The sequence below is a fragment of the Megalobrama amblycephala genome, linkage group LG10 (assembly GCF_018812025.1).
Source record: "Megalobrama amblycephala isolate DHTTF-2021 linkage group LG10, ASM1881202v1, whole genome shotgun sequence".
NCBI lineage: Eukaryota > Metazoa > Chordata > Actinopteri > Cypriniformes > Xenocyprididae > Megalobrama > Megalobrama amblycephala.
In genome coordinates, this window is record NC_063053.1 from 30,082,381 (window position 1) to 30,110,044 (window position 27,664).

At 38.1% G+C, this 27,664-nt stretch overlaps 1 protein-coding gene across 3 annotated transcripts in view; it reads left to right on the forward strand.

The window, feature by feature from the left end:
• Positions 1-27,120, forward strand: part of slc35f3b (solute carrier family 35 member F3b) — a 101,235-nt gene extending 74,115 nt beyond the window's left edge. For all 3 annotated transcript variants that reach the window (XM_048205727.1, XM_048205730.1, XM_048205729.1), the window contains 6 exons: positions 15,269-15,611; positions 18,439-18,658; positions 20,276-20,401; positions 23,497-23,689; positions 24,523-24,612; positions 24,714-27,120. In XM_048205727.1, coding sequence (XP_048061684.1) covers positions 15,269-15,611; positions 18,439-18,658; positions 20,276-20,401; positions 23,497-23,689; positions 24,523-24,612; positions 24,714-24,952 — 1,211 coding nt within the window. In that variant the 3' untranslated portion in view covers positions 24,953-27,120. The remainder of the gene's footprint in view (positions 1-15,268; positions 15,612-18,438; positions 18,659-20,275; positions 20,402-23,496; positions 23,690-24,522; positions 24,613-24,713) is intronic.
• Positions 27,121-27,664: the final 544 nt, after the last annotated feature.

A 27,664-nucleotide genomic window follows, 5' to 3' on the forward strand; every position in this document is an offset into this window, starting at 1 on the left:
ATTGCATCTTTTTCTCAACGTTTTGGCCGTCTGTCCACACTCAGACAGTGTTTTTGTCCTGCTAAACAGAGCTTTCTGAAGTGGATAAACTTGAAAATGCTGTTTTCACATTGTATAGTGTGAGCTGAGAGAACGGAGGTATTTGAAAACGATAACGCATTTTTAGTCATGTGACGTATATTGTACCAATAGATATCTATGTTTGTACTGGTATATGTGCCTGCTGTGTGCTATTCATTTTCACAGTGTTGCTAAAGATAGTTGTTACTTTGTACAACCTTTATATTACATTCCTGCTGCAAATCATGAAAGCAATTATGTTTTAGACCATACATGGAATGGTGATTGAGTGCGACCTGGTCGCACCAGCAATAGAGGGTATGCATTGACGTCATTTTCCAGTTGGAACATGCCCCCTCAGCTGAACTGAGTGGCAAAAGAACCTGCTGCTGGACTAGATTTAATAGGGAAAACAGTGAAAACGCGAGTAAAACAAATGATTATCAGTTTAAACTAAAGGCTGGACTCAATATAGTGTTCCTTACAACTTACCAAAGATCCACTGATCCATGGATATTGACATGCAGCCAGGAATCATGTTTCTTGACATTTATATGCCTGATTTTGACGCCATGGAAATACATGAAGCAAATTTTGCAATATAGTTAGGCCTAAATCCGGGTGATCCTTACAGTCAAACCAAAAATGATTCAGACATTTTTTATATTTTTGATATATGTTTACTAGTGGGTGCAGGACACTATAGTTCATTTATATGAGTGAGGATAGCAAAATAAAGTAAACTGTGATATATTATACATAAAAATTCTTCATACAGTGGACTACCAGTAAAATTTAAAAAAAATTTGGAACAAAAAATTATTCAGACACTTTGACCTGACCATGTTTTGCTTAAGTGTTATCTGACATAATTAAGATACATTTTTCTGACACAGTTTAACTCTGAGACCTTGTCATATTTTATAACCATTTTTTTTAAACTATAGTGAATAAGCTGTATTAATGAATGAAATGTTCAAGGTGTCTGAATACATTTTGGTTAGACTGTATGTCAGTGTTATATATATCGTCCAGCCCTACAACTAGTTATCAGTGTTTATTTAAAAAACTTCCAATTATGCAGAATACAAGATGGTAAATATTTAATTGATGAGCTGTCAATACAAGAGAATACCGCTGCCATCACTTCACATACGGAACAACAACTTCAGCGCATCATGGACAAATTTTCCCAAGCATGTAAAGATTTTGGACTGACCATTAGCCTGCAAAAGACAAAAGTGCTAAGCCAAGACGTGGATACTCCTCCTGTCATTACCATCGACAACCACGTACTTGATGTTGTCCACCTGTTTACATACCTTGGGTCTACCATCAGCAATAATCTGTCTCTTGACGCTGAGATCAATAAGCGTATTGGCAAGGCCGCAACAACCCTAGGCCGAATTACCACTTGTGTCTGGGGGAATAATAAGCTGTCAACCTCTACCAAAATGGCAGTGTATAATGCCTGCATTGTCAGCACTCTACTGTATGGCAGTATATTTCTTCTGATCATCCTTGAGATGGTTCTACACCTTCATTTGAGTCCAGCTGTGTTTGATTATACTGATTTGACTTGATTAGGAAAGCCACACACCTGTCTATATAAGACCTTACAGCTCACAGTGCATGTCAGAGCAAATGAGAATCATGAGGTCAAAGGAACTGCCTGAAGAGCTCAGAGACAGAATTGTGGCAAGGCACAGATCTGGCCAAGGTTACAAAAAAAAAAATTCTGCTGCACTTAAGGTTCCTAAGAGCACACTGGCCTCCATAATCCTTAAATGGAAGACGTTTGGGACGACGAAAACCCTTCCTAGAGCTGGCCGTCCGGCCAAACTGAGCTATCGGGGGAGAAGAGCCTTGGTGAGAGAGGTAAAGAAGAACCCAAAGATCACTGTGGCTGAGCTCCAGAGATGCAGTCGGGAGATGGGAGAAAGTTGTAGAAAGTCAACCATCACTGCAGCCCTCCACCAGTCGGGGCTTTATGGCAGAGTGGCCCGACGGAAGCCTCTCCACAGTGCAAGACACATGAAAGCCCGCATTTAGTTTGCCAAGATGGTGAGAAATAAGATTCTCTGGTCTGATGAGACCAAAATAGAACTTTTTGGCCTTAATTCTAAGCGGTATGTGTGGAGAAAACCAGGCACTGCTCATCACCTGTCCAATACAGTCCCAACAGTGAAGCATGGTGGTGGCAGCATCATGCTGTGGGGGTGTTTTTCAGCTGCAGGGACAGGACGACTGGTTGCAATCGAGGGAAAGATGAATGCGGCCAAGTACAGGGATATCCTGGACGAAAACCTTCTCCAGTGTGCTCAGGACCTCAGACTGGGCCGAAGGTTTACCTTCCAACAGGACAATGACCCTAAGCACACAGCTAAAATAACAAAGGAGTGGCTTCACAACAACTCCGTGACTGTTCTTGAATGGCCCAGCCAGAGCCCTGACTTAAACCCAATTGAGCATCTCTGGAGAGACTTAAAAATGGCTGTCCATCAACGTTTACCATCCAACCTGACAGAACTGGAGAGGATCTGCAAGGAGGAATGGCAGAGGATCCCCAAATCCAGGTGTGAAAAACTTGTTGCATCTTTCCCAAAAAGACTCATGGCTGTATTACTGTAGATCAAAAGGGTGCTAATACTAAATACTGAGCAAAGGGTCTGAATACTTAGGACCATGTGATATTTCAGTTTTTCTTTTTTAATAAATCTGCAAAAATGTCAACAATTCTGTGTTTTTCTGTCAATATGGGGTGCTGTATTAATCACTTAAATGATTTTAGCAAATGGCTGCAATATAACAAAGAGTGCAAAATTTAAGGGGGTCTGAATACTTTCCGTACCCACTGTATACCAACCAAGAACGAAGGCTGAACAGCTTTCACCTGCGTTGCCTTCGTCGCATCCTTAGCCTAAAGTGGAGCGACAAAATACCCAACACTTGGGTTCTTGCACGCGCTGGTCTTCCCACCATGTACACGCTACTTAGACAGGATAGGCAGGATGCGCTGGCGTGGCCATGTGCACTGGATGGAAGATGGCCATATCTCAAAGGATATCTTGTATGGCAAACTAGCCTCTGGCAAGAGATCTGTTGGCCGCCCCTAGCTGCGTTATAAGGATGTCTGCAAACGTGATATGAAACCTCTGCTCATCAATATAGAGAACTGGGAAGACATTGCAGCTGAAAACAACAGGTGGCGAAGTGTTCTTCAGAAACAGCATAGACTCAGGGAAGAGTACATCCAGACCTTAATGGAGGAAAAGAGAGCTAGACATAAAGGTCGCTCTCTTGAAGACACCACCAAAGCCAGACATACATGCATCCGCTGTGGCAGAGTCTGTCTCTCCCGCATTGGCCTCGTCAGCCATAGTCGGCGCTGTTCTAAAGATGTCAACATGACTTCACGACCGGGCGCATCTTCCATAGTCGGCAACGACTGAAGGAGGCCTGCTACAGTACAAGATATAACAATACAATATATAGGGTATGATTTTTACCTCAAATTTCAACGTATTGACACAAGTTGCCACGTTTCGCTGCCTGGAGTCCAGTTGTTTCTGTGAATTGTAGCAATCCATTAGCTTCACTTTTCTGTAGCTTTTAGCATTCTGTAAAAATATACCTCAGGTTTCTTGTCAAATCTATTTGTACAGTCAGTCGCAAAGCTCTTTCCCGTTTTTTGTGTGTTTTTTTTGCTTGAAAATGCTAGCATGGACAGAGAGCGTTTTGAAATGAAAACGCCATCCGGATTAATGCAGACGTAGCCTTACAATGTTTCTACACCTGATGCAAAGGTTCAAAATCCATTTATTTTTCATATCAGAAGTAGCATGGGAGCTTGGAGTACGTCAGAAATAGAAAGGAACATCGGTTTACTGTCAGGGATGTGTTGTATCACACCACGCTGCATCCAGAGTAGACAGTCATGATTATAATGGGTTCTGCTTTCTTTTGTTGTGTTGCATTGTGCCACTTGCGTCTGGTATAGACACAGTGTTAAGAGTCAGTTATAAGGCATATGTCGCTTCAGAATGACGCATGAATGTAATGATAACTTATTCACTATGAGTTTAGCAGCGTACATGGGCACATTACTATCCTAAAATAGGGAATCATTAGGGAAAATCCTGTGCATCTGTTCTTTTACAAAAGGCACATATTTTGTGGCAGTAACACTAAGCAATCATCAGATTTAATGACTTCCTTAAGATGGCTGCAGTTACCATTATGGTTCATCCAGCATTTTTAAGACTCACCATTGTGGACTGTAGGCGTATTTTGGCTAAAGCAGGAAATAGGGTGAAAGATGACTCATTAAATCTTAATATTTTTCCATTGCTTTTGGGTTCAGATTGTGTGCTCATTATACCAGCACCTACCAAATGCCATTCCCTACCACTTCTTTTTTTAAGCTCGCTGTGTCACAGTTTTTGCAGAGTCTGGGTCACAGAGGTTCTGATTCAAATCTGTCACGTCTTTGAGGCTGAACTTTCATGGCATTTTGTGACTGTGAGCTCTGACCGCTGCCCTCATTGCCAATGCACTTTGTCTGTGCTCCTCTTGACACGTCAATTCATTTTGTAATGCTTTTTGTGAGAAACACTCACTAGCCTGATTCAGCAGCAAGCCTCTGGCACAGACAGATTTTAATCTTCCCTGTCAAAAAGAAGAACTGTTACTTGAAGCTATGATGCCTTCGAAATAGAATCCTTCAGAAGTGTTCCTACATAAACAAAAAAAAAAAAAAAAATGAAAGGCAGTGCTAGCTTCGAATTGGGGTCCTGATCACCCTGTCTGGGTTTATCTTACAACAATGACGGCACTATATTGTACCTTTCAAAATGGGAATGATGGCATTTTCAAACTTGATGCCAACTACTCCAAATGTGATTATTCTCTTTGTGAAGGACCAGCATTTAATTAAATTTATACTACTAGATAGAAAGTTTTATAATACTGAATTTATACTATGTAGATTTATACTGCTAAATTAAATAATTAAATAAAAATGAAACAGTAAGTGTAATACTTTTGTTGTCATAATTATTTCAATAGTCTCAACAGAATGAAATAATCCCGTTTTTAGAAAAGAGTAGAAAAGTTAAGTAATAATGTAAGATTCTTGGAATATTTCCTTTATTTTTCATACTTTTTATCTTAAATTTTCCACTGACCTCCCATTACCTCCTTGTGGTCTCCTTTCTGGATCATCTCTTTCTAATGGTGAAAATTGGAAATGGAAATTGCCATTAACTGCACTTAATCCTTTAGAAATTATATCAGAAGGCTTCCATAAGAACCTTTTTAATCATTTTAAATTGCTATGAAGGTCAAAGGCTTAGTCATTAGCAGTAAGTGACATTCTGATTCATACTCCATCAGTCCTGCTAAAGACGTCCTTCTGAAGTCAAGAGTCAAGGACATTCTCTCACTGTTAATTACACAGAATATCCTTGCAGAAACTGCATTTGGTGATGATAATATGATAAAATAGTCTCATTGACATCTCCTTATAGCAGCCAAATCACATGCTTATTTTTCCACCTGCAGTATCGTTTTGATGGTGTGTTGATGGTACAGGGCAGAGTTAATAAAATTATTATTATTATTATTATAAATGGGATGTTTATTTTTTATTCTCTAATTATTATTATTATTATTATATTTGATATTGGGCATTTATTTATTTATTTATTTACTTACTTCTTTCTTCCACAGTGCAAATTTCTTTAAATGGAGGAACACACCAAGCCGACGGTCGGCCGTCTGGCAGTTTTTGTTCGTCGGCCGAATAAGTTTTCTCAGTGTGTTCCGCACCATCGGCTGAAGTTGGTCCTCGCCGCCTTTTTTTCGGCCGATTCAAAATGTTGAATCAGCGCCAGAGCTCGTCGGTCCGTCGGGCCATCTGATTGGCTGTTCAGCTACTGCCACCTGCTGGTTCGGAAAGGCATTTCATCTCACACAGGCGCAGAACTGACGTGCTACTTGGCCGTCGGCTGTCTAGCGTTGGTTTGATGTGTCAGGGCAACTTTGGACACAGACGCTGCCGACGTGAGCCAACCCCTCAGTCTGCTTTCGTCGCCACTAGTTCGTCGGCGTCGGCTTGGTGTGTTCCAGCCTTAAGATTTCAATAAAACTTTATTTTGATGGTCCCCTTTAGACTTTCTGTAAACTATAAGTCACATACATTGTCAACTTACTCTCATTAGAGTTTTAATAGACTGTCTGCTTAATATCTCCTAACACTTTATTTTGATGCTCCCCAACAGACATTCTACTGACTATAAGTTACTTTGCAAGTGTAGCATATTCTACTAACTCTAACCCCTTATTCTACAAACCCTAGCTCTAACATTCTACTAATACTCAACTAACACTCTAATGAGAGTTAGTTGCGATCCCAATCTGATTTATGACCTGTAAGCTGCCTGAATCATAATCATGCACTGTTCACTGTTGGCCAGAGGAGAACTGGCCCTCTGACTGAGCCTGGTTTCTCCCAAGGTTTTTTGCTCCAATTTTTCACCGTTGGAGTTGCCGCTGTCGCCTTTTGGCTTGCGTAGTTGAGGACACTTGGTATTCAACAATGTTTTTGATCTGCCTGCATAGACACCATTGTATGCAAACTGAACTGAGCTGGACGATGACATCACTGTTTTCTCCAGAGCCGATGTATAGATGAATTAACTAAATAACCAAATTTCCTTAAGATGGACTATGACACCATTTTCTTCTATAGCTGTTATGCAGCCAAAATTATTTGCCAGTTATCAATGTAAAGCTGCTTTGACACAATCTGCATTGTAAAAAGCACTATATAAATAAAGATGACTTGACTTGACTGACATGTATGTGCAACATTACCTATAGGTAACAGAATGTCTGGTTACACTTTATTTTAATGTGTCCATATTACTATGTAATTATATATATAAGTACTGAGTAATATCAATTAAGTACATGTACTTACTTTAGGGTAAGGGTAGGATTAGGGTTTGGTTTAGGGTTAGTTGCATGTAATTATGCCTGATTTATGGTGATTACCATAGTAAATACATGTAACATGTAACAAGGACACATTAAAATGAAGTGTAACTAAGATTTCTGCTGAGCTTGTGTGTTGTGTACTATATGTATTTGTGAGCATGTGTCTCCAAAGATTTCTATCGCATCATTAGTCTCCATGGTAACTACACAGGTTCACTGCTTTCAGATAATTACCCACTTGTTAAATACCCAGTGGTAGTGGCAGTTCATTATGATGGGATAGGGAAGTGGTACGTAGGTTTGAAAACATATACAGCGGCAATGCTGGGAGAGTGCAGTGAATGCTAGGTTTTGTTTTGTGAGGGGTAGCTTCACACATCCATGAACAGTTTACATTTCATGGGTCATTTAAAAGAGCTATGAGGTTGAGTCCCTTGAGTAGTCCGACATGGAAAATACACATCATGGCTTTAAATTTTGGCTTTTTGGGGTTTCCCATTAAGATTCAGTGCACTTACTCATTTTGCCTTTTTTTTTTTTGTATGATTTTGCCATTTAAAATTCCTCCTCCTGGTTGAGTATATCCTTTCAGATGTCAGTGGATGTGGCATGTTGTTGCTGTTTTCAAAGACAAGCAAAGCTGCACTCGACGTGAAGGTGAACACAATTATTCTCAGTGTAAATGCTGCTAAAGTGGCCTGCAGCAACTCTTATCAAATAGCGCTGCTTATGAAAGGTATGAGATTGCTGTTCGTTCCAGAATGCAATTAAAATGGTCACAAAAAAACAAAAAAAAAAACAAACGCTGTTATAATTTCAAATGTATTGCTTTTGTTTAGCATACTTAGGACCAAATGTAAGGTTGAATTAAAGAACTATCTTTGGAAGTAAAATAGATTTCACATTTGCTGTGGTGTTTGAAATAACAACAGCTTCCATAGCTAGATTGTGTGTGTGTGTACACTATAGTTTCGGTTTACACATTCACCGTGGGTGGTGTTATTTGACTGGGAGTAATTTGATTCTTTCTGTATGGAAACTGTAACTTCTGTCAACAGAAACAGATCTATCGATGAACATGCTGTTGTATTGTTGTTGTTTGGATGTTGAAAGCTTCTCCATGCACATCCCAAAGGGTTCAGGTACATAAAGGCTAAAGAGTGTGTTCGGGTGGACTGGTGAACTCTAAAAGTATAATCATGGATTCAGGGCTCTCAGAGTCAGCAGAAACAGAAAATCTTACATAATACCAGCAAATAATTAAGCTGCTTTAAAGAGTCTCTTAGAATTTGGGACATACAGCTTCTGTACCTCTAAAAGTAAAGCCGGTGTGTCTAAAAATACCTAGAATACAGAATTTTGCTGCATTGTTGTATACTGTATGTGAAATTTCTCTAGGCTGTTTGTTGTACATGAGAGGGTCTCAAGACGAAATCATCTTTCACTTAAATCACTTGCTGTAAAGATTAGGATTCAGGCTAGTTTGTGATATCAAATTATCATTTGAAATAGACGCTTTCAGCTATGCAATGTGTCTGGAAAAGTAGCATCATCTACTGATAATGGACCAATAGATTAATATTAGTTAGTATCAGTGTTGGGCACGTTACTTTAAAAAAGTAATTAGTTATAGTTACTAGTTACTTCTCACAAATAGTAACGGAGTTAGTAACTGAGTTACATCATTATAAAAGTAACTAATTACCAGGGAAAGTAACTATTGCGTTACTTTAAAAAAAATAAAAATAAAATAAAATAAAAATATGCCAAATAAATTGAATGCCCCCAATATTACATATAAGTCTAAGAATAAATTATTCTTGATGCGACTCCTGACTCATGATCCGCTCTTGCTCACGACAATGAAATTTCTCTGTACTGTGTTGGTAGCCATTAAAGAAAACGTAGTTTCATATTTATGTTTAAATAGTCCTATGTTATGTTTTAAATCCATTTATTCGATTATGAAAAGTGAACAGCGTGAGTAAGATGCGTCATAAGATGCGCAAATATATCGGGAGACATGGAGTGGGTCAGACATGATTTTAAACACTTCATTAAGTTTTGTTTTATAGAAAGCCTCTCTTTAAAGTGAATTTCGTTTTGTAAAAATTGTATCTTAATTTTAATCAATGTTTCATCAACCAATTGCTTGGATTTAATATATAACAAGCAAATATAGCAGACAATAAAATCATGACATGGAGGCGCGGGCGCGATCACTGGCGCGTGAACTGGAGCGCGTCTTACAGGCTAAATGAACCGAAACTCAGAGGCTGCTTGCCTCGCAGACATGAGAAATATATCTATAGAATGCTTGAAATATCTACTTTAACGAAAATTAAGTAATTAAACACGAAAAGAAAGAGGCTACTCTGATTATATAGCCTAATCCGAATGAAATGTGCGTTATCTCTCTAGGCGCGTCCATATGAGCAGATGATCAGCAATGAGAATCAGCAATGTCAACTTCATCTTTGCAGCCTACACTGATTCAGAAAACATTACTTTATTAATAAACAATTAAAATGTCTCCTTGCTGTTTTTGTCACACTCATAATCATTACTTTTGCCGGTTCTTTATGGCAATTATGCGTGCGCTTGAGTGCTAAAGCCTGTATTATGTAAACGCTCCTTATTATGGTTTATTCTCTCCAGTATTTAAGAAATTAAATTAATATAAATGTGATTAGTCAACTAATAGCTTAAATGAACAACTACTAGTCGACTAGAAAAAAACTCATTTCACATATTTTCGATCAAGCATCAAAAAGGGTATTCTGGTTTGAGCTCGCGCTCAGCTCGCATGCTCTGACAGACACACACACAGCGCATCGTACATTATTATCAGTTTAAAATTATATTTGTGTATGACTAACCGCAGCACACACCAGAGAAAAAAACTTTGCAGGTCCTATGGCTGAGAGAGAGCTTACTCGGATGAAAACCGCTTCAGTGAGCTCAAGTATAGTAACGCGGCATTTTTTTTGTCAGTAACGCTAACGGCGTTGTAACGGGAGAAAAAGTAATTTGTTTGATTACTCGTTACTGAAAAAAGTAACGGCGTTAGTAACGCGCGTTATTTATAACGCTGTTATTCCCATCACTGGTTAGTATACAGTGCTCAGCGTAAATGAGTACACACCCTTTGAAAAGTAACATTTTAAACATTTTAAACAATATCTCAATATCTCAATGAGAAATGTCGAAAAGACTAAGTTTTATATAACATCTGTTTAACTTATAACATGAAAGTAAGGTTAATAATATAACTTAGATTACACATTTTTGAGTTTTACTCAAGGGTGATGCAAAAATGAGTACACCCCACAACAAAAACTACTACATCTAGTACTTTGTATGGCCTCCATGATTTTTAATGACAGCACCAAGTCTTCTAGGCATAGAATGAACAAGTTGGCGACATTTTGCAACTTCTGTCTTTTTCTTCAAGAATGAGGTCTTTTAGAGAGTGGATGCTGGATGGAGAGTGATGCTCAACTTGTCTCTTCAGAATTCCCCATAGGTGTTCGATTGGGTTCAGATCAGGAGCCACTGAATCACTTTCACCCTGTTCTTCTTCAGAAATCCAACAGTGGCCTTAGATGTGTGTTTAGGATCATTGTCATGTTGGAAAAGTGCATGAAGATCAAGGGCACGGGGTGATGGTAGCATCTTCTCTTTCAGTATAGAGCAGTACATCTGTGAATTCATGATGCCATCAATGAAATGCAGCTCCCCGACACCAGCAGCACTCATGCAGCCCCACATAAGGACACTGCCACCACCATGTTTCACTGTAGGCACCATGCATTTTTCTTTGTATTCCTCACCTTTGCGACACCATACAGTTTTGAAGCCATCAGTTCTAAAAATATTTATCTTAGTCTCATCACTCCAGAGTACAGAGTCCCAGTAGTCTTCATCTTTGTCAGCATGGGCCCTGCCAAACTCTAGGCGGGCTTTTTTGTGCCTGGGCTTTAGGAGAGGCTTCTTTTGTGGACGGCACCCATGCATGCCATTCCTCTGCAGTGTACGCCGTATTGTGTCACGGGAAATAGTCACCCCAGTTTGGCTTTCTACTTCTTTAGATAACTGCAGTGAACTTGCATGCCGATTTTCTTCAACCCTTCTCATCAGAAGACGCTCCTGTTGAGGTGTTTACTTCCGTGGACGACCTGGACATCTCCGTGAGATGGTTGCAGTTCCATCTTTTTTTAATTTTTGTACCACTTTTGCTACAGTATTCTGACTGATAAGTAAAGCTTTGCTGATCTTTTTGTAGCCTTCACCTTTCTGGTGTAAAATTATTTTCTTGTGACATTTCTCTTCCATGTGGTGCCATTGCTGACTGCATGAAATGGGAAGGATTTTTAACACCCTTTTATAGTCAACTGTCTGCTGAACACCTGTGTAATGAATAATTAGACTCACCTGTGGTTGAATTCTTGTTAAATTAGACATTTGTAGTCTAAAATTTAGCTTTGCTCCAGAGACTTTCAGTAGGGTGTACTCATTTTTGCACCACCCTAATTTGAGTAAAACTGAACATTTAGTTCTTTAAGTTATATTATTAACCTTACTTTCATGTTATAAGTTAAACAGATGTTGTATAAAACTTAGTCTTGTCAACATTTTGGAAACTGGTTTTGTGTTCATTGAGATATTGTTTAAAATGTTACATTTCAAAGGGGGTGTACTCATTTACGCTGAGCACCGTATATGAAGAGAGACATTAAATTGAATATCACAATGAAAATGAAGATTTCTATTTCAAATAAATGATTTTTAACTTTTTTTAAACATATATATATATATATATATATATATATATAATATATAAAAAAATATATTATATATCACAGTCTCCGAAAATATTAATCAGCACAACAGTTTTCAACATTGATAACACCATTGATAACACCAAATCAGCATATTAGAATGATTACTCCAGTCTTCAGTGTCACATGATAGACGGATCATGTGACACTGAAGACTGGAGTAATGATGCTGAAAATTCAGATTTGCCAAATTCGAAAATTAGAAAACATTTATTTTAAATTGTAATAATATTTTAGAAAAGTACTGTTTTTGCTGTATTTTTGATCAAATAAATGCAGCCTTGGTGAGTATATAGCCCTGTTTACACCTGGTATTAAAGATGCATTTCTGTCAATTGGACAACACTAATTACAGGCGTAAACATGGTCTAAAATGTTTTGAGCTTGTCCACTTTCTAACACTTCCAGAGGTAGTCTACTTGTAAACAAATCAACCAAAATGCATCTTAATACCAAGTGTAAACAAGGGCCTAAGAGACTTCTTTCAAAAGCGAGTTCAGTATGCTTGCTGTATAATGCACATTCTGGAATCTAGTTAGTGTGGTAGTTTGTTAGTATGCTATTCCAAACAGAGCGGTTACTTGTGAATACCCTTGCAAATTAAAAATCATCTATCATTGCCTTGTTAAGAATGTTATTGTGTTTCATAGAGTAATCAGATGCTTCAGCACTTAGGATGCACCTTTTTCTCTTTATGGATAAACAAACTGAATCCTCCACCAGGCGCAGGGAGAGTAATTACTCCACTCGTTTATTCTGCGTGTGAATAGATGAAGGGCTATTAAGAGCCATTAAGAGCGTTTATGAATGGATGATGGGCTTGAGATGTGCTTATCTGATCTGAACAATAGCACTGTACTTCTTGAGAGACTCCAGACAGATTCCATTCAGAGTTCCTATATTATTAAGTATTCTTGGTTTTCAAGCATTTCCCCTTGACACTTTGAAAGAGTTTCTGTGCTGAATGAGTAAACTGTGCTATTGATTGCCTCTTTGAAAATTCAGGGAACACTGGTGAGAAAGTGATGTTTCATTTCTTTGGTGAGACATTTTTGGAAGTCGTTTTTTTCATGTAATCTTAGGGATTTTTAAAATGGCTGAAAAACTCTTGTAATACTGGAATGTTTGACAAAAATAAGTGTCAGTAAGTGTTTTTCTTATAAGTAAATTAAAGGGATAGTTCATCCAAAAATGAAAATTATCCCATGATTTACTCACCCTCAAGCCATCCTAGGTGTATATGACTATCTTCTTTCAGACGAACACAATCGGACATATATATAAACATATCCTTAGTCCACCAAGGTTTATAATGGTTGTTAATGGGGGGCCATGTTTTGAAGCCAAAAAGTAATCCATACAACTCCAGGGGATTAATAAAGGTCTTCTAAAGTGAAGCGATGTGTTTTTGTAAGAAAAATATCCATATTTAAAACTTTATAAATTCAAATAAGTAGCTTCAGGTGGACGACCGTACGCAGAAGGCGCAAGTCGACTTGCGCCAAATGAGTAATCCTCTGATGCGATGACGCAGGATGTTCGAGTATTGTAAGCTTAGACGCCTCTCGTGGTTCAAACAAATAAGGCTGTTCAACAAATTTAAGCTCCTCTTCTCTTATATCAAAGTATATAGTCATATACACGGGTGAGAAAATCGTGGGATAATTTTCATTTTTTGGGTGAACTATCCCTTTAATACTTTTATTCAGCAAGGATGCATTAAATTGATCAAAAGTGCATTTATAATGTTACAAAAGATATCTATTTCAAATAAATTCTGTTCTTTCAAACTTTTTATTCATCAAAGAATGCTGAAAAAAAGTATCACGGTTTCCACAAAAATATTAAGCAGCACACAGGAATAAATTACATTTTAAAGGTGCCATCGAATTGAAAATTGAATTTACCTCGGCATAGTTGAATAACAAGAGTTCAGTACATGGAAATGACATACAGTTAGTCTCAAACTCCATTGTTTCCTCCTTCTTATATAAATCTAATTTGTTTAAAAGACCAGGCGAATCTCAACATAACACCGACTGTTACGTAACATTCGGGGTGTACGCCCCCAATATTTGCATATGCCAGCCCATGTTCAAGCATTAGACAAGGGCAGGACATCTGGATGTGCACAGCTGAATCATCAGACTAGGTAAGCAAGCAAGGACAATAGCGAAAAATGGCAGATGGAGCAATAATAACTGACATGATCCATGATATCATGATATTTTTAGTGATATTTTATCTTTCTAAATGTTTGGTTAACATGTTGCTAATGTACTGTTACATGTGGTTAAAGTTACCATTGTTTATTACTGTATTCACGGAGACAAGAGTCGTCGCTATTTTCATTTTTAAACACTTGCAGTCTGTATAATGCATAAACACAACTTCATTCTTTATAAATCTCTCCAACAGTGTAGCTTTAGCCGTTAGCCACGGAGCACTATCACAATCATTCAGAATCAAATGTAAACATCCAAATAAATACTATACTTACGCATTTAGACATGCTGCATGACGAACACTTTGTAAAGATCCATTTTGAGGGTTATATTAGCTGTGTGAACTTTGTTTTTGCAATAATCGAGTCGAGAGCTCGGGAGGGGGCAGAGACGGGCGGAGAGCACGAGCAATTAAAGGGCCAGCAGTCTGAATCGGCTCATTTCTAATGATGCCCCAAATAGGCAGATAAAAAAATTATTTAAAAAACATCTATGGGGTATTTTGAGCTGAAACTTCACAGACACATTCAGGGGACACCTTAGACTTATATTACATCTTGTAAAAAAACATTCAATGGCACCTTTAAATTGATTTAAATACAACCATTTTTTATTGTAATTATATTTAATTGGAATTTAAGAAATTAATATATTATATAAAAAATGTCATCCAAATATATTAATATATAAATTAAATATATACATATAAAGATGCATTTTTTTAGTCTCTCCATCTTTTGAAAAGAGTTCTGAAAGGAAAATGCTAAGTATCATGGAATTTGTTTTATTCTCCGTATATGATTTATGCATTTTCATAAGATCATGAGAGCCAAAAATGTGGAGAAATCTCTTTTTATGAGTCTGTGTTAAATGGGAGATTTACAAAAACAGTAACTGCTGTTATAAACTGAATAAATACTACATCCAGATTACCTCATTTGTACTGCATTACTGAAAACGTCACATTTCACTGCATAGATTGTAGTAATACTGCAACCCTGCAGTTCATATATGAGGGGGAGTATTCTTAGTGTCAAGTGATTTGATTGTCTTTTTTCACTGTTTGCACAAAACCATAATAAAAAAATGAAGAAGAAAAAAATCTCATAAATCAGCAGCTGATGTCATTTTGTTTGCTTGTAGGGGAGGACCGGCCGAGGGAGAACGTCGTGGGTACCGCCGAGGGACAGGCGATGGTGGGCGGAGCAGGGGCGGAGTCGGGGACGGGGAGGCAGAGATTACGCTGCTGTGTGCGAGTGACAGCCGTCCAAGTGCGAAAAGCATTATGGGGCGTGGCCATGGTGATGTGCGTGTGCTCGTCATGGGCAGGCTCCACCCAGCTGGCCAAGCTGACCTTCAAGCAGTACGACGCACCATTCACTCTCACATGGTTTGCCACCACATGGAACTGCCTATTCTTTCCTCTGTATTACGTAGGCCACCTGTGCAAGAGCCCTGAGAGACAGACACCAAAACAGAGGTTCAGGTAAGAATCTGGACCCGTGAGATTGTGTTTATCCAGCAATGCATTCTGGGACTGACTTCTCAGAGAAAAATGCGTGCAGCTTACTACTGTAGGCTCTGGAGCAGAGTGAAAGATTAAAATGTAGTACAGTAAGAACTGTTTTGTGTTTTCCTGGTGAATCTGTTTCATGAAATCCCTCTATTTTTTGATCCTGATCTCTGTTGAGGGGAACACTTAGGAAATTCCATGCCATAATGCATGGTTGGTTTGTCCTCTCCGGATTTGTCTTTTGATCTTGTATGTCCTGAATACTAAGCAGACACATTGCATATTTAAACTGACCCGTTAAAGGAAAGTATCTTTCTGCTCTGTCTAGGAAGACCAAAGTAAAGAGTGTTTGGAAAGTGAAATATACTGTAGATTCTGGTAAAATGCTTCTTTTATTAATAATTTAGCAAATGCCTTTGTGTAAAATGAGGGAAAAGCCCAAGCAATTTGTCATACAGGGAAAAACAGTATTAACAGCACCGCAGTACAGGATTTGAAGAGTAAACACCAGCTGTGGAGTACAAAAGCAATGGAGGGGGGAAAGGGCAGAAAGAGATTTTTTTTGTTTTGTTAATATGAAGTGCCTTTGTTTATAGTTATGCATTAATTAAATGAAGCAGTATAACCAACTTTATTTATCCAAAGCCTAATGTTATTAAAAATAGTAGAATCGGCTGGTTTTTGACATCTAGCCCAGAGACCCATTTAACTTCTTAGAGAATAGAAAATAAAGGTTCTTGCTGTAGACATTTTCTCTTTCTGTGGGTCATTTAATATGTTGACCTTAAAAAGTGATGTCAGCCAGCCATAACTTGGGATATACTACAAAGACTTGGTACCTGGAAAATGTCAAGCTTTAAATTAGTAAATAGACCTCTCATTGCATATTCATGCACAATGTGACTTAAAGGGATAGTTCACCCAAAAATGAAAATCATCTTTTTTCAGGCAAACACAATCGGAGATATATTTAAAAATATCCTTAGTCCTCCAAGGTTTATAATGGTTGTGAATGGCTGCCCAAATTCTGAAGACAAAAAAAAATTGCATCCATCCATAAAAAATGAATCAATACGACTCCAGGGGGTTAATAAAGGCCTTCTGAAGCGAATCAATGTGTTTGTGTAAGACAAGTATCCTTATTTAAAACTTTTTAAAGTAAAATAACAAGCTTCCGGCGCGACAGCCATACGCATTCGACATACGTCCAAAAAGAATTAACTTCCGCAATGTAGTACACAATGCCATGACGTTCTATACCCCTTTTATACCCTTTAAAGTATATGTTCATGGATTAACATTGGTTTCTGAATAACAGTACAATTAAATAAGCCATAACTCTTCCCCATAACTTCCACTAAAATCAGAGGTAGATGACAGTTGTTGACGCTTGTAAATGTAATAGAGACAACAAGCATTTTTTCACGTTTTTCACAAGACAAGATGACATTTTTTTCCATACAATTAAAAAACCTGAGGATAAGCAAACACAAAAAGCCATTTCCATTGTGGTTCTCAATGTAATTAAAAATGATGGAGGCGTGTGCATAGGTGAAAAGGCAATATTCCCAACACCACTGCACAAAACAATAGATACCATACAGCCAGACTGAACAGTTAATTAATTATAAACATCTTCAAATAGAATACCTTTCAAAGACTCTAAAAGGAAGAGCTTTTTTATTTCTCAATTAAAAACATGGGGTAATCATACAAAAATAATGTTCGAAATGAAAGACATAACAATGTCTTAAGAAAATAAGCAACTCCTGAAATGTGCAAATACTTACTTCCATTGAGGAACAATAAATGTACCCAAAATCCAGTGACAAAAGCCAAAGACATGCTTTGATTTGCATAAAACAAGAATCACATACTGTATATAGAAAAACCCAAAGTAATGAAACTTAAACCAAGACAGATTTCTACAATGCCCATAATGTTTACATAAACTAAACTAATAGACACTTAAATTACTGAAAAGAGATGTGAATAAAGGTAAATAAATGACCCTCTTTCCTGAATCAAATGGTTTAGTCCAATTTCCTGTGGACTTCTCAGTTTGGCTGATTGTCACAGAGTCCATTAGAGTCCATTATTTAAATCTAACATGGAGGTGAACTGAGGACAGCTCTGAATGGCTAGAGATCAATTGCAGAAACAAGCGTGTGTATTGTGTGTATTTGCTCATCATACCATGTCACACAGACACATTAAACATTTCAATGAGGGAATATAGCTTTAAAAGTTTTTCAATTGTTCAAACTATCTGTTGGGTGTTTTGTGTGACGGGGAGATGTTTTGAGGGGGTGGTAAACCTGTACTTATTTTGAGACTGACATCCAAATATCCAATTTTAAAATAACAGCAATTTGAGAAATATAAATCTTTTGTAATTTTATGGCCTGGTTTCACAGACAGGGCTAAGCCAGGATTAAGCCTTAGTTCAATTAAGATATTTAAGTAGCTTTTATAAACGTACCTATAAAAAAAAAAAAACATTACTGGTGTGTATCTTGAGACAAAACAATGGCACTAACATATTTTAAGATATGTCAGTGCAAGTTGCTTTCAGTTAAAACAGCTCAGACATGCATTTTAGTCTAGGACTAGCTTAAGCCTTGTCTGTGAAACCGGGGGTTAAAATGTGAAATGTTTTGATCAGTTTGATACATCCTTGCTGAATAAAAGTATTAAAATATGTTACCCACCCCAAACTTTTAAAAAGGTAAAAGGTAAATCAAATGTAACATTTTTTTGGCACTAAATTCATGTTTTATTTTTGTCTGTGGTATTTTAGAGAGTGCTGTCGGTTCTTCGGGGACGACGGACTAACAGCAAAAGTGTTCTTCACTAAAGTGGCCCCTTTTGGCCTGCTGTGGATTCTGACAAACTACTTGTACCTTCAGGCTCTGAGAAAGATCAACAGCACAGATGTGTCTGCCCTCTTCTGCTGTAACAAAGCCTTCGTCTTTCTCCTGTCCTGGATCGTGCTGCGGGATCGCTTCATGGGCGTCAGGGTGAGTGGATGGACGGTTCGTTGGACAGATCGAAGAAATTCTATATATCGATTTGACATGCACTTTTCATAATGCTTGATCGCAAGTGTTGCTAAAAGAGTTGGTTGGTTGGTTGGTTGGTTTGATGGATGGATGGATGGCAACGTTTGCTTGTGGATTGATGACTGGTGTTGTTTTCTCTGGGTCTCTTCTTCTGTCTAATCCAGAGTCAGTGCCATCACAGTACAATACTTTGCTTTCATAATCACCTTTTTCTGTCTTCTTCCTTTGTGCTCCTTTCTTCTATTTCTTCGTTCTGTTTTTTTTTCTTCACCAGATCAAAGAAACCAAAGTGCTGTGTAACATTTGCTTTTTCTCTCTGTGTTCCTGTTCCTCTCTCTCTCTCTCTCTCTCTCACACACACACACACGCACACACTCGCACTGCAGTGCTGGGCAGATTTTGGTGAGTCAGGGTGTTTGGACGTCCCTGGCGCAGTACTAGTTAAGTGGGTTCCATTCAAAGGACATTAGATGATAAAGAGGGGAGGTGAGCTCACGTTAGTCAGTGAATGGTTTGTGATACAGTTCAGATATGGGATGTGCAGCTTTCCCAGTAGAAATGACCTACAATCTTATCAAAGATGTGAATGTGGTAATTAAAAGTGAACAAAAGGGGGGAAAAAAAATAAAAAATTATAATCCCCTGCGAAAACGGGTGAGTTGTGAGTGAAGATTTGGAAAAAGAAACGATATTCCAGGTCAATTGGGACAACTCAATTCAAGCGTTTTGTAATTGTCCTAAAATCGTCTTAATTTTCTTTGTGTTTGTGTTGTGTTGCTTGCAGTTTTATGGTGAAATATGCCCTGGACATGTTCTTAACAGGTTTCATGAGATACACTCATGTGCTTTTCATGTGCATTTCTCCTGGTAAGATGATGGTGATATGAATATAGCCATATCCATGGGAATGCAAAACCACAAACCTTTAAATAAGGGCAACAGAACAGAGATAGTTGGACCAGAACAAAAAGCTGTTCAGGAAGCTGTTATGGGAGTCTTTGTGTGGGAGTAATCAGTCTTTCTGACACCCTCATAATGTTTCTGTACTGCACTCAGTTCAGTTACGCTCTGGAAACATTTTTCATTTCGACACACTTGTAAACACACACACACACACACACGTGTATAATGCAGGCCTGTTCCATCAGATATATTGCCAGAGTCATACTCCCTTGAATTCTGACTATTTGTGTGTATAAAAAGAGAAATAAACCACAGAAAGGTTTAATATAAAAATGAAAGTTGTTGGTAATCCATTCTTTTTACTTCAGTCATCAATATTCTCTGGAAGACATGATCTGCTCTGAAAGACACGTGTATATATACACATGTATATATATATATATATATATATATATATATATATATATATATATATATATATATATATATATATATATATATATATATTACAAGTGTGTGTGCATATGTGGAAATGTCACAGAATATCAAACGTTTTCTAAACATTTAGATGTTTTTACTGTTGTAATACATGTTGTAGTCTACAGACCATCTTTTTGCTGTTTGATGTAACACATTGTGATTCCTGTGACCTTTATTTTGTTCTTTTGCAAGATTGTTGCTGCCATTCTGGCCATCGCTGGAATAGTGATGCTGACTTACGCTGATGGCTTTCACAGTCACTCTGTTATTGGCATAACATTTGTTGTGGCCTCTGCATCAGCCTCTGCCCTCTATAAGGTAACCCCACTTCAACAGTCAACACTTTTGTTATTGCTCATTGAGTGTATTTTAACACTAATTTACCAAATGTTTTTTAGTTAAATTATTTGGTTCTGAGTCATTAAAACTGTACTTATCAATAACTGCACCTCTTTACATAGTTTTAGAGTGACGTGTCCTAGAAGAGCCTTGTTTTCTGTAATTAAAAAGACCTCACTAATCTGTTTGTCTTGATTGATTTGCGATGTGCTTTCTTGCGGTCATCTGAAAAGGACCGATCAATAAGGGAGCTGGACAGAAAGATCAGTTTTAGATCAGTTGGGTATCATTACAAACATCATGAGCTAGAAACCAGCAACATTAAACCCTTGTAATTGAAAGATAAAACTATCTTCTTTTCTATATTTATCCTGTCCACTGTTAGGAAAGTTGTTTTGAATCTGTAGTTTGCTAAGCTACAAGCTAAAGTAGTTACATACAGTCATGCTGGTACTTAGCTACACTAAAAGTTTTGGAACTAAATAAAGTGAAGGTCTTTTACCTCATCAAATTATATACTGTAGTTAAAATATGGCACAAAAACAATGAGAACACGTTTATGTTAAATAGAACTATTTAAACGAACACTGAATCAGCAGTGCTGTATTTAATTTTACACACACTAAGTACATCTGTTCAACTGCTCGTTAACGCAAATATCTAATCTGCCAAACAGATTCAGACCCTTTGCTCAGTATTTAGTAGAAGCACCCTTTTGATCTAATACAGCCATGAGTCTTTTTGGGAAAGATGCAAAAAGTTTTTCACACCTGGATTTGGCGATCCTCTGCCATTCCTCCTTGCAGATCCACTCCAGTTCTGTCAGGTTGGATGGTAAACGCTGGTGGACAGCCATTTTTAGGTCTCTTCAGAGATGCTCAATTGTGGGCTTTCATGTGTCTTGCACTGAGGAGAGGCTTCCGTCGGGCCACTCTACCATAAAGCCCCGACTGGTGGAGGACTGCAGTGATGGCTGACTTTCTATAACTTTCTCCCATCTCCCGACTGCATCTCTGGAGCTCAGCCACAGTGATCTTTGGGTTCTTCTTTACCTCTCTCACCAAGGCTCTTCTCCCCCGATAGCTCAGTTTGGCCGGACGGCCAGCTCTAGGAAGGGTTCTGGTCATCCCAAACGTATTCCATTTAAGGGTTATGGAGGCCACTGTGCTCTTAGGAACTTAAGTGCAGTAGACATTTTTTTGTAACCTTGGCCAGATCTGTACCTTGCCACAGTTCTGTCTCTGAGCTCTTCAGGCAGTTCCTTTGACCTCATGATTCTCATTTGCTCTGACATGCACTGTGAGCTGTAAGGTCTTATATAGACAGGTGTGTGGCTTTCCTAATCAAGTCCAATCAGTATAATCAAAGCTGGACTCAAATGAAGGTGTAGAACCATCTCAAGGATGATCAGAAGAACTGAACACTGATGACACGCTAGAAGGTCTCCCTCCTCTTTAGCCCGGAGGACATGGCGTCCGTGATTTCCAACCAGAATGTCAAATTTGGACTTGTCTGACCATCGAACACTTTTCCACTTTGAAACAGTCCATTTTAAATGAGCCTTGGCCCACAGGACACGACGACGCTTCTGGACCATGTTCACATATGGCTTCCTTTTTGCATGATAGAGCTTTAGTTGGCATCTGCAGATGGCACAGCGGATTGTGTTTACTGACAGTGGTTTCTGGAAGTATTCCTGGGCCCATTTAGTAATGTCATTGACACAATCATGCCGATGAGTGATGCTGTGTCATCTGATGGCCTGAAGACTACGGGCATCCAATAAAGGTCTTCGGCCTTGTCCCTTACGTACAGAGATTTCTCCAGTTCCTCTGAATCTTCTGATGATGTTATGCACTGTAGATGATGAGATTTGCAAAGCCTTTGCAATTTGACATTGAGGAACATTGTTTTTAAAGTATTCCACAATCTTTTTATGCACTCTTTCACAACTCTGTCCATCTTTACTTCTGAGAGACTCTGCCTCTCTAAAGCCGAGATCAGACTGCACGATTTTAGCCCCGATTTTGGCTCGCCAACAGGTTTTGAAAAATCGCAGACAAATGCCCGAAATCACAGGCAAATCGGTGCTCGTTCACGCGAGTGACAATCACACAGTGTGAATGAGCAAAGACGTGATCTGAGAGAATCAGATCACGTTGGCATGCTAAATATCTGGACCTGTCGGCGATTCAAAATCCTGCTGTGTGAAAAGTGCTGACTGAAAACTCATCGGCGATGTCCGACAGCCAATGAGAGAGCAAGATACAGAGCAGCGGGGAGTTCGGGGAGGAGTTATAGACCACAATATCAGCCAACATGGCTTCGTTTCAATAAAAGGCTTCTTCTCGGTCTATTTGGACCTAAGAAATGGAAGAAAAATTAGTAGAAATTTGGCAGGAGCACCCGTGTTTGTTTGACATGCCAGACAGAGCTGTCGGCGATTCTTCCTATTGTAAAGTCATGCAGTGTGAAACCTTCTGTCGCCGATCCATCGTGCAGTGTGAACACAGCATCGACTGAATGCTGGCCAAGATAGTCATGCAGTGTGAAAAGAACAGTGACCCGACGACTTTGAAAATCGTGCAGTCTGAACTCGGCATAAGACATCCCTTTTATAGCTAATCATGTTACAGACCTGATATCAGTTAACTTTATTAGGTGCTAGATGTTCTCCCAGCTAAATCTTTCCAAAATTAATTGCTTTTTCAGCCATTTGTTGCCCCCGTGTCAACTTTTTTGAGACCTGTAGCAGGCATCCAATTTGAAATGAGCTCATTTAGTGGATAAAAGTGTAACATTTCTCAGTTTAAACATTTGTTATGTTATCTATGTTCTATTGTGAATAAAATATTGGCTCATGTAATTTGAAACTCTGTTAGTTTTCATTTTGTTAAAATTTTTAAAAAAAGTCCCAACATTTTCAGAATTCGGGTTGTATATAGCTAAAATAAAATAATATTATAATGTGAATAGCATTGAATGTTCACTGAAATGAACCGATTAACTGAAACAAACTGATCTGACTTGGTCTTCTGTTTTGTTCTTTTTTTTTTTCTCTCTCTCTCTCTCAGGTGCTTTTCAAGCTCGTCTTGGGCAGTGCCAAGTTTGGAGAGGCGGCTCTGTTTCTGACCATTGTCGGAGGTGCAAACTTTGTCTTTATGAGCTTTGTGCCAGTTATACTGTACTTCACACATGTTGAGTACTTCACATCCATAGCTGATCTTCCCTGGGCCTACCTGTGTGGAGTAGCTGGACTCTTACTAGGTAAATAAAAGACTGACAGAAAAAAAACATATATTATTGTAAGTATAGTGTTAATATATAGTATAAGTATATAATGTGCAACAATTAGGATAACTGTCTTAAAGGGTTAGTTCACCCAAAAATGAAAATTCTGTCATTTATTACTTACCCTCGTGCCGTTCCACAACCGTAAGACCTTCGTTACTCTCCGGAACACAAATTAAGATATTTTAGTTGAAATCCGATGGTTCCGTGAGGCCTCCATAGGGAGCAATGACACTTCCTCTCTCAAGATCCATAAAAGTACTAAAAACATATTTAAATCGGTTCATGTGAGTACAGTGGTTCAATATTAATATTATAAAGCGACGAGAATATTTTTGGTGCGCCAAAAAAAAAAAAAGTGATGGCCGACGAACTGCCAACGGCTGAAATCACGTGACTTTGGCGCTCAGCAGATTCGATACACTGATTCATTTATGATCTGAAGCTTCCTGAAGCAGTGTTTTGAAATCGGCATCACTAAATAAGTCATTATTTTGTTTTTTTTGCCGCACCAAACCACTGTACTCACATGAACCGATTTAAATATGTTTTTAGTACCTTTATGGATCTTGAGAGAGGAAGTGTCATTGCTCCCTATGCAGGCCTCACGAAGCTATCGGATTTCAACTAAAATATCTTAATTTGTGTTCCGAAGATTAACAAAGGTCTTATGGGTGTGGAACGGCATGAGGGTAAGTAATAAATTGCAGAATTTTCATTTTTGGGTGAACTAACCCTTTAAGAGAACCACACACACACACAATTGTACCGACATGTAGTTTACCGTTCATCAATTTCTTCTTCTACAGCATTCAATATTCTGGTGAATTTTGGCATTGCTGTTACATACCCTACGCTGATTTCACTTGGCATTGTGCTGAGTGTCCCTGTCAATGCAAGTGAGTTCATTTTCATCAAAGTAAACTCCTTTTATAAGAACACGTCTACAGTCATTACAACTTCATAGATGCCTCTAAATGTGTTTTGTTGGTTTTTGCAGTGGTGGACCTTTACACCTGTGATATCCACTTCAACACAGTGAGGCTCATCGCTGTTTTAATCATCTGTCTGGGCTTCCTAATGCTGCTGTTACCGGAGGACTGGGATCAGTGTTTAATTGAGCTCGGCACCAAACTCAGAAAGAGGGAACAGCCTGTTGAACCGGCTGAGACCGGAACCAGCTCAGGACTCAACTGGACCCGACGGGCCAGGACCTCCATGTCCACGTTTTCTCACTGACACACACTCACCTTCTCCCATTGTTATTGTAGTGACTGGATGATTGGATGATGCCAGGAAGAGCATTTATTCCCTAATATTTTTCAGTCAATGAGGCTCTGTAAGGCCATCATTTACCATAATTTTCTTTCTTTTTTTGCGCATCTCCCATCTGTAAGTGGATTGGAACAATGACTTGGGTCTTTATGTGGAACTCAAGAGCAGGGGTCTCAAATGATCAATCTACAAGCCAAATTTGTTAATTGTTAATTCATTCATTGTTAAAAGTTTAAATCCATTTATAGACTTTAATTTTTTACATTTTTAATTTTTTTAAATAAAATCTGTACTACTTACATTTAATTTTTATTTCAATTAATAATGTTTATTTTTTATTTTATATATTGTTGTAATTTAATGTATATTATATATTGCAATTTAATTTTTTATATTTCTTATTGTCCACATTACAGGCCTAAAACTTGAATGTAAAAGAATAACTGTAGCCCAGTTAATAAAAACAAGCAAATGCGGCACTGTAAATTTACAGTAAATAAGTCAAAGTCAGAAAAGTTTGAATTACATGCATCTACATCAAACTAGATTCAAACAATGGAGCGGTTTACACAGGGAGAACTTGTGGCAATAAGTCTTGATAATGGATTGAAGTTTCTATTTTTGATGCACTACAGCTACTCCAGCCACTTTATTTTGCCTGTCTATATATATATTTTTAATATCATATATGTAAATTGATAGCTATGTAGTCTTTTTATATCAAAATATTTCTGATTGTTGTCACAGCCAGCTTGTGATTTTTCTTACACTGCTAGTTGCAGAAAAGAAAATTGCAGTAGTTATAGAATACAATTCCAGGCATCTTTACTCCACTAAACATGCAGAGCATTATGCTAGTTATGAAGAAAAGATGTATCGCTCTGTCCATGCCTAAATAACTCTATGTAGTTCAAATGTATGGTCGTAAAACTTTTAAGACGTGTAAAACTGGCCCAAAATGGAGGACTTTACCAGGCTAGTTGCCCACAGGTAGTTTGAGTTTGAGACCTCTGCTCGAGACCCATTAACCAATATCTCCACAATAAAGAGTCCCTGCAGATCTTCAGATGGTTAAACTCTCTTAGAAGCTCAGAGAAACGTCTGTCACTTTACAGCTCACATTATGACTCTGACTGGCACGAATACCAGTGCCCACTAGAACATGTGCCAAACACTGATATAGACATTAAGAACAGCAACTTGTGCAGTTGTCTTCTTGTACAACAAAGTTCTACCTTGCAACAGGTGCACCTGAGGGATTTCTCTTCCCAAACTGTGAATGAAGATGTTTTTGAACTCATGTTGGTTAACAGTGATCTTGAGGGTCTAGGAGAAAGAGCAAAACAGGAGTAGCCTCAGGATACCATGGTGCCGAGGTTGGCTGGGATGCTGGAGGACTGCACGTGTCCAGCTTTCCTTGTACAAACAAAGTTCTACCGTCCAGTGGGTGCATCTGTGGTCTAAAGGGATTTCCTCTCCTAAACTGTTGATGAAGATTTGTGCGCGTTAACGACAGCATCCAGACTGTTTATACTGAAGCTATACTTTGTTTCCATTAAATTTTTTTCTGAGTCACATGCTAATCACTGTGAGGACACTTCAGGCAAACCGAAAAGGCAATCTTCAGCAAGTCGTGCTACCGTCAAGGGTGCCATGTGCATCCAGTGAATGTATGACCATTTCTGAAAAGTGCACCTACACTATGTGCTTTGAAAAAAGTGGTGACTGGAACTCGTACGCCACCTTTACATACACAAAACACATCCTGCACTTCATAAGACTCAAATCACTTTCTTTTTTTTTTACACTGCATCGCATTTTTTTTTTAAATCTTACGGACTGTTCCACTGGAAGGGAATTAGTTCTACAGGAAAATGCATGCAGAAAATGCCAATAAATGCTAGATGATGGCTTCACTGCCTTTTCTTTGATTTGCAATAGAATCTCATCAGCACTGTCTCCCATTGTCATTGTTATGATGACAATAAATATAATATTGTATTCCTCTGGAATTATTGCTAGACATTATTGTAAACCTTTGTAAGGAATGATTTTTACACTGAAATGCATTACGATCACATTTGAGGAAAATGACAACAAAACAAATAAATTAAAACATCCATTTAATAGAACCACTTTGTCTGTTTTCACATGTAACATGTAAAACTAAATTTTCTCATCTGTTTGTTTTGTTTAAAATGTCAGTTGATTTAGAGTCCTATAGACTGATGAATATCAAACAGCAAAAATGTCTAATTTTCATAGACCAACTGAGTGGGTTTCAGTATGTCCATCAAATTAATTTGTGGAATGTTTTAGTAAATAGAACATACCTTGTGTCAGGATAAGAGCTGCCAGTCATGTTACATCATTTAATATTTTGTCATTTTCTGGCATTTATTATGCAGAGTAAGATACATCAGAGAAGACGAAGATTATATAGTTTAAAGGGATAGTTCACCCAAAAATGAAAATTTGATGTTTATCTGCTTACCCCCAGCGCATCCAAGATGTAGGTGACTTTGTTTCTTCAGTAAAACACAAATGATGATTTTTAACTCCAACCGTTGCCGTCTGTCAGCCGTATAATGCATGTCAATGGGAACTCCATCTATAAGAGTAAAAAAAAACACGCACAGACAAATCCAAATTAAACCCTGCAGCTCGTGACGACAC